This window comes from Lontra canadensis, unplaced genomic scaffold, assembly GCF_010015895.1.
Source record: "Lontra canadensis isolate GAN:19392208 unplaced genomic scaffold, GSC_riverotter_1.0 scaffold69, whole genome shotgun sequence".
Taxonomy (NCBI): Eukaryota; Metazoa; Chordata; class Mammalia; order Carnivora; family Mustelidae; genus Lontra; species Lontra canadensis.
In genome coordinates this window covers 6,746,394-6,757,746 of record NW_022631063.1, presented here as the reverse complement: position 1 = coordinate 6,757,746, position 11,353 = coordinate 6,746,394, and the positions used below count along the sequence as shown (strand labels likewise).

At 36.3% G+C, this 11,353-nt stretch overlaps 1 protein-coding gene across 4 annotated transcripts; it reads left to right on the top strand.

Moving 5' to 3' along the window:
* The first annotated feature begins 216 nt into the window (after positions 1 to 216).
* Positions 217 to 10,585, top strand: SPC25 (SPC25 component of NDC80 kinetochore complex). Of its 4 annotated transcripts, none has more exons than XM_032880380.1 (7): positions 217 to 309; positions 1,137 to 1,289; positions 1,384 to 1,449; positions 4,378 to 4,524; positions 4,975 to 5,079; positions 8,506 to 8,604; positions 10,360 to 10,584. In XM_032880380.1, the coding sequence occupies exons 2-7, from the start codon at positions 1,151 to 1,153 to the stop codon at positions 10,482 to 10,484; spliced, it is 681 nt and encodes a 226-aa protein (XP_032736271.1). In that variant the 5' UTR covers positions 217 to 309; positions 1,137 to 1,150; the 3' UTR covers positions 10,485 to 10,584. The 4 variants fall into 4 exon arrangements, with proteins under 4 accessions (XP_032736271.1, XP_032736272.1, XP_032736274.1 ...); XM_032880381.1 differs by lacking the exon at positions 217 to 309 and adding an exon at positions 410 to 430 and having other exon boundaries at positions 10,360 to 10,585; XM_032880383.1 differs by lacking the exon at positions 217 to 309 and adding an exon at positions 918 to 934 and having other exon boundaries at positions 10,360 to 10,585.
* The last annotated feature ends 768 nt before the right edge of the window (positions 10,586 to 11,353 follow it).

The window sequence follows — 11,353 nt, the reverse complement described above, 5'->3', positions numbered from 1 at the left end:
GCTGGGGCAAGTCCCTCCAAGAGCTATTAATCTGTATTTTACGAAGCAGAGCAGAGAGTCCGCTGTGTCTCGGAAAAAAACTACAAATCCCAGAAGGCACTCTCCCCTATCCTTTCGCGAGAATACCGGAGGTCTAGATCAACCAATCCCTTCATGAAAAGCGTAGCTATCAGCCAATCCAAAGGCGAATGGACGCCCGGGGGCGGGAGGAGCAAGGCGCCCTAAGATTTGAAATACGAAAGTCAGCGCGGCTGTAGGACTTGGTTCTGGAAACTCGGTTTTTCTCGAATTGGTTCAGGTCTTTTGTGGGTAGGTGGCGGGGCTCAGACATCCTGGAGAAGATGAGGGAGGTGGGATCTAGGGCTTCCGGATCTTCCTGTCGCTATTAGGGAAAGTGGGTTTCTGGGCGGGATTTATTTTCGGGAACGAGGTCTGTGAAATGCACGGTTTACTCGTCGGGGTGGGCGGCGGTGAGCCTGAAAGGTTCCGGGTTTCAGCGAACGAGAGATTTGTGGCCCTTCTGGGAAGGTTTTAGGTTTGGGGGATAGTTTTAGCGATACAGAAAACTGGGGGAGCTTGCAGTCTTACCGGACATTGTTTTACAAAAGAAGACACTAAGGCGCAGAGAGTGCAGGTGACTTGTACTTTTCCGGGACCAAGCCCACTAAACTCCCACTCCAGTCGCCTATTTAGTGCTACTTTTCCTGACCTTAGTGGGAGGGAGAGGCAGGGTTCATGTGCGGTCTTATCCTAGGAGAGGGGGCCGTCCATGTGGGACCTGGCAATGCAGGCCGGAATTCAAATGGTCAGAATTGGGGACGCCTTCTAAGTTACCAATTTTACTTGTGAGAAAACGGAGTCAGGATCATTTCCCCAAGGTCATAGAGCTGTGCGAGTGTCTTGTGCAGTTACACTACTGACAGATACCTAGGAGGTAAAGATGTCCTTCCTGGAATCTTGAGTTTTAACCGTGGTTAAGTCCAGGTGGCTTGTTCTGCCCGGGGAATATCTAGAGTTAAAACTAAGCTGCTAAGTATTTTCTAGCAAAGGTCACACTACCAAAATATTGATTAGAAGATGAGCCTGATTTGATTTCAGTAACTCATAAGAAATATGATGTTCTATTTGTTTTGTAGCATTTTCTCCCAAAATGATAGAGGACGAACTCGCACTGTTTGATAAAAGCATAAATGAGTTTTGGAATAAATTCAAAAGCAGTGTCAGTGACACTTCCTGTCAGATGGTGGGACTGAGAGATACCTACAAAGACTCCATCAAAGCATGTGCAGGTAACTGAGGTTAGCTTGTAACATGCTGTTTTGTTGTTCTTGCTTTTTAGTTATTTCAGCTGAATTAAAACTTCAATTCCAACTTCTCTTTCAGAAAAGCTGTCTGTGAAATTAAAGGAAGAAGAACGAATGGTTGAGATGTTTTTGGAGTATCAAAATCGTAAGCTATAGATCACAGAGATTTTTTTTTAGATTGAACTTCTTTATGCAATCCCTCATACAAGTAAAACAATGTATTGTGTGTTTGTGTGTGTGTGTGTGTGTATACACACATATATATAAAACTAATAAACATTTGTGTACTTACAACTCAGCTTAAGAAATAGAACTTTCCACATCTACTTTTCTCTTCTCACACCTTCCAGCCAGAACTAACCTATTGGTATTTAGTGTTGTGTTTTAACCTATTGGTATTTAGTGTTGTGTTTTTGAATGTTATACAAATGGCATTTTTGTGTATTTTGTTCCCTTTTTTTTTTTTTTAAAGATTTTATTTATTTATTTGACAGAGAGAGATCACAAGTAGGCAGAGAGGCAGGCAGAGAGAGAGGAAGGGAAGCAGGCTCCCCGCTGAGCAGAGAGCCTGATGCGGGGCTCGATCCCAGGACCCTGAGATCACGACCTGAGCTGAAGGCCGAGGCTTAACCCACTGAGCCACCCAGGCGCCCTTTGTTCCTTTTTTTAATTCAACAGTATGTTTGTGAGATTCATCTGTGCAGATGTGTAAATGCCCGTTATTTGAAAAATGAATTTGTTTTCCCACTGGAAATCATAGGCTAGGGGTTGAAAAGCTGGAGTTCCTCAGTTCCTTGGTGGTAGGGTTAGTACTCTTTACTGTTTTCCTCCATATTTTTCCTGTTGTTCTTGCTGTGGTAGGCTATATGCTAGCCTTTTACCTGTGTTTACTTTCTAAGCTGCCTTATCTATTAGCCATTTAGGATGTCTTCAGTTTTTCACCATTATAAATAATACTGAAAACAATTTTTTGTATATAAATACTTTCCCATATCTTGTTTTCTTAAGGTTACTTGTAAAAATGAGATGACTAATCAAAGGACATGAATATTCTTAAGACTCGTTTTGCAATGTCAAAAATATGCCACAAGGACTCTAGTAGTTTGCATTCTTCTCAACACTAGCTATTCTTTTTGTAAACGTTATAATAAATGAAAATTGGTATGTCATTGCTTTATTTGCATTTCTGGGATTACTACTTAAATTGTCTTTCATATTTATTAACCATCTGCAGTCTACATTTCCTCTGTTTATCCCTTCATCTGTTTTTGTCTTGGGAATTTATATTTCTGTCTTCTTTAGATTAAGAAAAATTGAGGGAGAATATTTAGTGCTCAAAGCATGGTCTTTGAAATCAAGTCCTGAGTTTGAATCTTTGTCTTACTATTTATTGTATCCTAGCACATAAAGGTTTAAGCAAGTCAGTCAACTGCTTTTACCTCTTTTAAATTAGACCTACAAAATGTATTATAGTGAAATTGAAGTAAATTTATAGAAATATAAGGTATTGAACAAAGTTCCTAGCATATAGTAGAGTTTTATGCTTATTTGAATCAAATATAAGGTTTTTTGCCCATTTATTAATTTTTATATAGCTGGTGTATGTCTTTCTCTTTGATTTCTTTTTGCCTTTGAGTAAAAAGATCTTTCTTTCTTTCTTTCTTTCTTTCTTTTTTTTTTAGATTTTTAAAAATTTATTTGACAGAGACACAGCGAGAGAGGAAACAAGTAGGGGAGTGGGAGAAGGAAAACAGGCTTCCTACGGAGCAGGGAGCTGAATGTGGGGCTCGATCTCAAGACCCTGGGATCATGACCTGAGCCAAAGGCAGATGCTTAACAGCTGAGCCACCCAGGTGCCCCCAAAAGATCTTTTTCCCCATAGAACTAACTTTATATTCAGATACCGCCTTTTAGGTTTTGCAAGATTTCATTTTATATTTAAATATTTAATAAATATGGAATTTATTTTGAATTTCAGCACAGTTTGGGGAACCATCTACCACTTGATTTTATATTTCACTTTTCATATTAATTACCTAAATCTACCAGTGTTTGTTTGGGAATGCTGTTTTTGTTTAAACTGTATGTCATTTCTTCAGCTGGTACCCCACTATTGTATTAAAAGTGCCACAATCACAGATGTTAAATTTAATAGGACAAGTCCCTATCCTCATTATTTTTCTTACCATATTTCCTTAACTATTCTCACCTGTGTATTTGTTAGATAAATTTTATAATACTTTTCTAGATCTTCCCTTTCCCTTCCCTCCAAATTCCATGGGGACTGCATTAAATATAGAAATGAATTTGGGGGGCACCTGGGTGGCTCAGTGGGTTAAAACCTCCACCTTTGGCTTGGGTCATGATTTCAGGGTCCTGGGATCGAACCCCGCATCGGGCTCTCTGCTCAGTGGGGAGCCTGCTTCCCTTCCTCTCTCTGCCTGCCTCTCTGCCTACTTGTGATCTCTGTCTGTCAAGTAAATAAATAAAAATCTTAAAAAAAAAGAAATGAATTTGGGAAATATTGACATCTTTATAATATTTAGAAGCATAAAATGTCTTTCCATACATCCAGGTCAAATCAATACGTGTTTCAGACAGGTTTTGCCCTTTTTTTCTTATGGGGCCTACATATTTCTTGATCTAGATTATTCCTGGGTGTTTTGTTTATTACCAATGTAAATAAGTTTTCATCCTTCCTCTCTGTCTCCCTCCCTCTCCTCCTACACTTCTTCCTGTTTTTCTGGTATCTTCCAGAATCATTAATATAACATTAGAATGAACTGGTTCTTTAAAGTGCTGTGTAAAAACATTGTCCAGATTTTGGTTCTTTTTGGTGGTGAGCTTTATTTATATGCTTATTTGAAGAGCAAAGCTGCAAGGGTCTTTTATTTTCAAATGCAAATAGAAAAGAATAGGATTTTTTTTCTTTCTGTTTTTATAATTTTTGAACCATTAGGAAGCACTTATCAATTAAAACATTATTGATCTTACGATAAAGTCAGTATTCCTTATCTGTGATAGATGCTGGAGAGCAAACTATATATATTCTAACATTTTGTGCTTCTTACAGAAATCTGTAGGCAGAATAACGTCATTCAAGAAAAAAAAGATAACTTGTTAAGGTTGATTGCTAGAATAAAAGACAAAAAGCAGGAACTGGAAGTACTGACCTCAAATATTCAGGATCTTAAGGAGGAATATGCTAAGAAGAAGGAAAGTAAGTTTCCAGTTGTACTCATATTTAAAACATTAACCTAAATTTCAGAGTGGTGATGGCTCACAATTCTGTATCTCTTGCCTTCACTCCAGTTCATTACTAAAAATGGGTAACATATCTAGCAGGCATAGCCAGCTACTCATTTCTGCAAGGAAGCCGTGTGAAGTTAGCTAAGTGGGCTTTATTTTCTCTTGTTTTACTTAAAGGTCCTTTTGATTTCTAATAAAACTAGAACCATAATGCAATTGATATGGGAGCTTAATTAAGCAGAGTGGGAGACAGTTTCACTAAGTAAGATTTGTCTGGAGAAGCCATAGTATAATTTATGTAGCAGAGTTATTGATCACACATTCTCTGCCAGGAACCATTAGGCACATTCTTTATGCTGTAAAGTCTCTTTGTCTAAAAAAACTTCATATTCAAATATATGTATTTTTTAAAAAATCCTAGCTATTTCTGCTGCTAACAAAGCTAATGAAGAGAGGTTGAAAAGACTACAGAAATCTGCAGATTTATATAAAGATCGACTTGGACTAGAAATTCGTAAAATTTATGGTACGTATATTAATGTAAGTAAAACGTAAGAGATTAGAAAGGTGTATCCTAAGTAGTGAATTTCAAAAATGCTATCAAAGAAAATAATGACAGCATTATTAACTTTTTAGAAAATAGGAAAGAATTAAAAATTTTTTCATCTTAACATCATTACTGATGCCTTGGTTATTTTTCATCTGGTATTTTAATGTATATTTGGCATGATTGCCAACACAAAATAATTTTGTTCCTTGTTCTTACTGATATTGTGTGATTAGCATTTTACAGGTTACTATAGCCTTCCTATGGTAATTTTAAAATGGTGGTGTAATAATTCATTCCACTAATGTATCTTAATTTAGCCAATCTTTTATCTGTCATTTAATACAGGTTTGTTTCTAACTTAATATTTGGATTCTGCCTGTGTTTCAGTTTTAGAAGTACTACAGTGAATACAGACTTCTCCATTTCTTTTGTATAACTTCCATGGATTTCCCAGAGAAGCATTATTGGGTTAAAGCATGTAAATATTTTAATAGCTGTTGTATGTAGTATACATGCCAGTTTATAGCACTGTTCATTGTGTTAGCAGTCCCCAAGATCACTCTCTGGTTTGGTGATTCCCTAGAAGGACTTATAGGGCTCTGCATATAGTCCTATTCGTGGCTCAGATTTATTGCCGAGAGGATAAAAAAAAAAAACAGCCCCAAAAAGGCATTGGGGCAGAGTCTAAAAGAAACACTTTTTCAGGCATAATTTTTTAAGAATCTTAACCCAGCAGAGTTAAGATTAAGTACAGAGTCACTGTGCTTAATTCCTTTAGCACTGAATGTGACAATACCTGTAAAGTGTTGTCTACCAGGGAAGCCCATCAGAGACTCGTGTAGCCTGTGCTTGTTTTCCCTGGACTTCCCCCATGTGTTTTTCCCTTTGCTGATTTTGCCGTAGCCTTTCACTATAATAAATCATAGCCCTGAGTATGACCCTGTGGAGAGTCCTATGACCTCCTAGTGAATCTTCAAACCTGGGGTGGTTGGGGGGCAGTGGGCAACACACCAGCCAACGACCATCTTGCAAGCAGACCTTTTTAAGAGTCTTAATGATAGAGCATCAGGCCTGCCATATTAATTCTTTTGTGCACAACTCTACAATGTAAAGAGTACCCACTTCATTGTCTTGTTGTCAGAGTTGTAGTTTTTTAAGTCTGTTTGTGTTTGATTTTTTGGCAGTTGACTAGATATAATTGGAGCATTTATTTTTAAATGCATTTCTTTGATTATTATTGGAAAGGTAAACCTTTTTTCTGTATACTTAATTATATTTCTTTGATCGTCTGGGCTTTCAATTTCATATATCTATTAGTCTTTTCTCTGGCCCACCACCTGTTGGAATAAGCTTTTAATAAAAAATGTGAACCTTTTGATTAGAGGGAAATACAAAGTCCAACTCTGAATTTTTGACTCATTGGAGACTTACTGTCATCCTGAGGTGCTTTTTTGAACAAGAAGGCTTTAAAATTATTTTAGATTTAAAAATAGAACTTTCTCATAGCCCTCAAAGTCAGGAAATAATGTTTTTTAAAGAAGAGAACCCAAATTAAACCCTTCATTATCTTAGGAAGTCTTTTTCTCTTTGGCATGTATCCCTCCCATTACTATTAACATTTTAAAAAATCTGGTGTACTGGGGGGCACCTCGGTGGCATAGTCAGCTAAGCGACGGACTCTTGGTTACGGCTCAGGTCATGATTTCAGGGTTGTGAGATCAAACCCCGTGACAGGTATCGTGCTCCCCGCTCGGTGCAGTCTGCTTAAAATTCTCTCTCTCTTTTCCCTTCCCCACTCCTCTCTTAAATAAGTAAATAAGTATTTTTAGGAAATCTGGTATACTAATGTAATTATTTCATTTTGAACAAAAATGTAAGAAATGTTTTTCAAAGTTTCTGAATATTACTTTTTGTAATTAAAACCATTTTAAAAGTGAGATTTCCTAATTATGCTGTAGAGCAAAATTAAAATGCACGTGAGTTTCTACTTTGTGGTTGCCATTTTTAATTTCTAATGGGCATTTATTTTGGGAGCATTTGGAGGTCTTTTGGAAAACAGACATTAAGACTGGATTACTGTGTAGAAAAGGTCAGATTAAATCTGTTCAGTAACACATTTTTTATTGTGGTAAAACTATGTGACCTAGAGTTTGCCATTTTAACTCTTTATCATATAGTTTGTTGACATTAATTACATTCACAGTGCTGTGTAATCATCACCACATTTCCAGAATTTTTCATCACTGCAGACAGAAATTATCTACTCATCAAGCAATAACTTATTCCTCCTCCCCCAGCCCCTGATAACCTCTAATCTACTTCCTGTCTCCATAAATTTACCTATTCTTTCATATAGGTGGAATCATAATTGTTCAGTAATTGTTCATTTGCATCTGGATTGTTGTATTTAAATCTATAGTTGTTCTTTTGCATCTGGATTGTTTTACTTAGCATGTTTTTAAGGTTCATTCATGTTGTATGCATATCAGAAGTTCATCCCTTTTTGTATGACCAGGTAATATTCTGTTGTATGTATATACCATATTTTGTTTACCTAGTCATGTAGCAGTGAACACATGGTTATTATTACCTTTTGGCTGCTGTGAATAATGCTGCTGTAAACATTGGCAAAGTTACTTGAGTCCTATTTTCAGTTCTTTGGAGTATACACGTCAGAATGGAGTCCCTGGGTCCTATTATAACTCTCGATTTAAACTTTTTGAGGAACTGCCAAACTTTTCTACAGCTTCGGCACCATTTTCTATTCCCACCAGCAGGGTTCTAATTTCTCCACGTCTTTATCCACACTCTTCTTTGCTTGTTTTGTTACAACTGTAATGGTAGGTGTGAAATGATAGCTCACTGTAGTTTTGGTTTGCATTTCCCCAGTGATTAGCGGTGGTGACCATCTTTCCATGTGCTTACTGACCGTTTGTATCTCTTTGGAGAAATATCCATTTAAGTGCTTTTGCCCATTTTTTGAATTGGGTTGCTTTTCTTTTAGTTGTTCAGTTGTGGTTTTTTAAAATATATCCTATATATTAAATCCATGTCAAAGATATGATTTACAAATATTTTCTCCCATTCTGTAGGTTATCTTTTCACTCTCTTGGTAATTCCCTTGGAAAGACAAAAGTTTTTAATTTTGATGAAGTCCAATTTATCAGTTCTTTTTTTTCGTTACTTATGCTTTTTAAAATCATATTTAAACTATAATTCACTTAAAACTAACTTGTAACTTGTACATGTGGAGCTTGGTTAAGTGTGTATGTATGTGTGTGTGTGTGTGTGTGTGCATTTAGCGTGAAGATACTAAGGACAGTGGTGAGATGGCTCATCCCTATGGAAAGCTTTGGCATGATAAAATCCTCTCATACCAAATAATCTAATCTCTCTTTTCAGGTGATAAATTACAGTTTATATTCACTAACATTGACCCTAAGCATCCTGAGAACCCATTTATGTTTTCCCTCCACCTAAATGAAGCCAGGGAGTATGAAGGTATGTATTCCTATCTCTTAACTGGCATTTAAGGTTGGCATCCTCAAATGTTATCTGACTCCACGTACAGAGTAATAGGACGGAAAGTAATTCCCACAAGGTGGTGCTTTTTTGCCAGTCTTGCTTTATGGGATACTGTCTTGTAAAGGCTGTGAGTATAGTTGTGATTCATAGTGATTATGTAGGATCCTTAATATGTACCTTCTCTTCAGGATGACACAGTGCCTCAGTGGCAGAAAAGTCTTAAAGACCACAGATCACTGCATTTCATACACAAATGTGAATTAGGCTTTTAAAGAACTTAAAGCTAAAGCTGTAGAGGATATAACCACGTAAATGTGAATATTATAATTTATACAAGTAGGTGATTTTAAAAGTAAATGCTAAGTCATCAGAATATAATCATTTATTTCCCAAAAATCAATTTAAGAAATATTACCATCTCCTGAAAAATCCCACACATTGATAATTTAGCTCATTTACTAACTCTCCAGCAGACCAGAAAGAAGGTCATCGATTTATGGGAAATATATATGATTGATAATAAGGAGAACAAGAAGAGAAGGGAAAGATATTTATCTCCTTTTTTATTCTTCTAATGCCCCTTTTAAAATAATTTTTCATTTATTGGAGTTCAGGAAAATGGTTCTCAGCTCCTTAGACCTGTGTTCTCATCTTAAAGCACTTACAGCAGATAAGCACTCAGGAGAACTGCTGAGTTGTCTCCCTGATGTACCCTGGTGACTTGGTCCTCATTCTCATGGAATTCTTTATTTTAGGAATCTAATTCATGTACAGATGCTTTTTTCCTCTCTCAGTGAATGTCTTTCAATGAACGCTAAATTTTAAAAAGCAAAGCAAAAACCACATACCTAGGTTTTTAGTGTTCTCCAAATTGTATATTCTTTCTTGCTACATAGTATCACAATATTTAATAGTGTACTAAAATAGAATCTATAGTGTGATTTTGACCCAAGTGCTCTTTGCTAATCTTTCCCTCATGGTCATGGTCCTTGTTTCCTAAACAATCTCAACCAAAGAGCATGGTCGAATTTCTTCTTGGAAAAATCTCTCCCAAATTGTTGGGAGAGAAAGCTGAATCATTCCTTTCCTTCATTCCCTCATTGGAGACTTGCTCCCAAGATGTACCATTTTGTACAACTACATGTGAGAACTGTACTATTACTTGTGTCTTGTGTCTCATGTGATTAGTAAACCCTGTAATTACCACTTTTAGAATAGCAGTCACATTTTCTAATGAAAACTTACAAAAGCTTAAATTTTCCCCATAATTATAAATTATTAAAGGCTGGCATTGAAAGTTGTTCTTTTTTGATGTAGTGACCAGAAACTAAAAGCCAAGCCAAAGGCTTATAGAGAAAACTGACTTAACCATTTAAAAAAACAACACACACACCGGTAAAATAGTTTAGTCAAAACAAAATGTATAGAAAGATAATGGGAAATGGCATTCTGTTCTTTATTACTAAGCTCCTCAGTCCCTTGACTACCATCTGTTTACATGTAAAGTAAGGTTGTAGTACTTAAGATTTTAATATTTAGAGATTTAACAAAGAGCAGGTCCAAAAGATAGGTTAGGATATGAAAATCAAGTGTATCTATTGTTTTGTGCTCAAAGCATCTCAGTAAAATGGAACTGAAATGATTTGAATCAGATGAAAGCATCTAAATTTAGAAACACTTCTCTTCCATAAAAAAACTCATTCAAATTATCTTTTTTTTTTTTTTTCCTAGTGTCAGATAGTTCTCCTCATCTTGAGTGCCTGACAGAATTCCAAGAGAATGTAAGGAAGACCAACAATTTCTCGGCTTTTCTTGCCAATGTTCGGAAAGCTTTTACTGCTATGGTTTATAATTGATGTATGAATAGTATATAAAAACTGTTTATTTTTCTTCCCTATTGTGTATCTCTCTCTCTTTTTTTCTTATCATTGTGTATCTCTTTTAAAAAGAATTCTCATTATCCATTGTTTGCCTATAATTTTTCTGTATTTCTCTAACATTTCTATGTGGTATATTTCTTTAAATTATTTTAATTAAAATCTTAAGAAATAAAATTTATAAAGTCAAATGTGTCCTTTCTAAAGTGAGAGATAGTATACTATGTATATGTATGTATGTGTGTGTGTATATATACATATTTTTTAAATGGCAGGCATGGGTAATTTAAGGCTAGCCTGGGAATAGGAATTCCTACAACTGACATTGTGTCTCATCGGTTCCCAAGCTTTTTATTTTTTATTTTTTTTTAAAGATTTTATTTATTTATTTGACAGACATTACAAGTAGGCAGAGAGGCAAGCAGAGAGAGAGGAAGGGATGCAGGCTTCCCACTGAGTGGAGAGCCTGATGCAGGGCTCGATCCCAGGACCCTGGGATCATGACCTGAGCTGAAGGCAGAGGCTTTAACCCACTGAGCCACCCAGGTGCCCCTATTTTTTTTTTTTTAAGATTTTATTTATTTATTCACCAGAGAGAGCAAGAGAGCACAAGCAGGGAGAGCAGCAGGGAGCCTGATGTGGGTCTTGATTAGACCGTAGGATCGTGACCCGAGCCGAAGGCAGGTACTTAACCAATTGAGCCACCCAAGCACCCCTCCAAGCTTTTTAAAGCCACAGACTAGTAATAAAAAATTAGGAATGTGGGTCCAACCTAAGGGTAGCAAATTTTGAAATGTACTTGGCAAAATAAATACTACTATCTACTACCATTCTAATATCATAAAGGA

Bases quoted from the DNA above. Each gene is read 5' to 3' on its own strand.
- SPC25 (XM_032880381.1), top strand. From the start codon at position 1,151: ATGATAGAGGACGAACTCGCACTGTTTGATAAAAGCATAAATGAGTTT. The intron at 5,080-8,505 runs GTACGTATATTA...CTCTCTTTTCAG, and splicing joins AGAAATTCGTAAAATTTATG to GTGATAAATTACAGTTTATA. The intron at 8,605-10,359 runs GTATGTATTCCT...TTTTTTTCCTAG, and splicing joins TGAAGCCAGGGAGTATGAAG to TGTCAGATAGTTCTCCTCAT.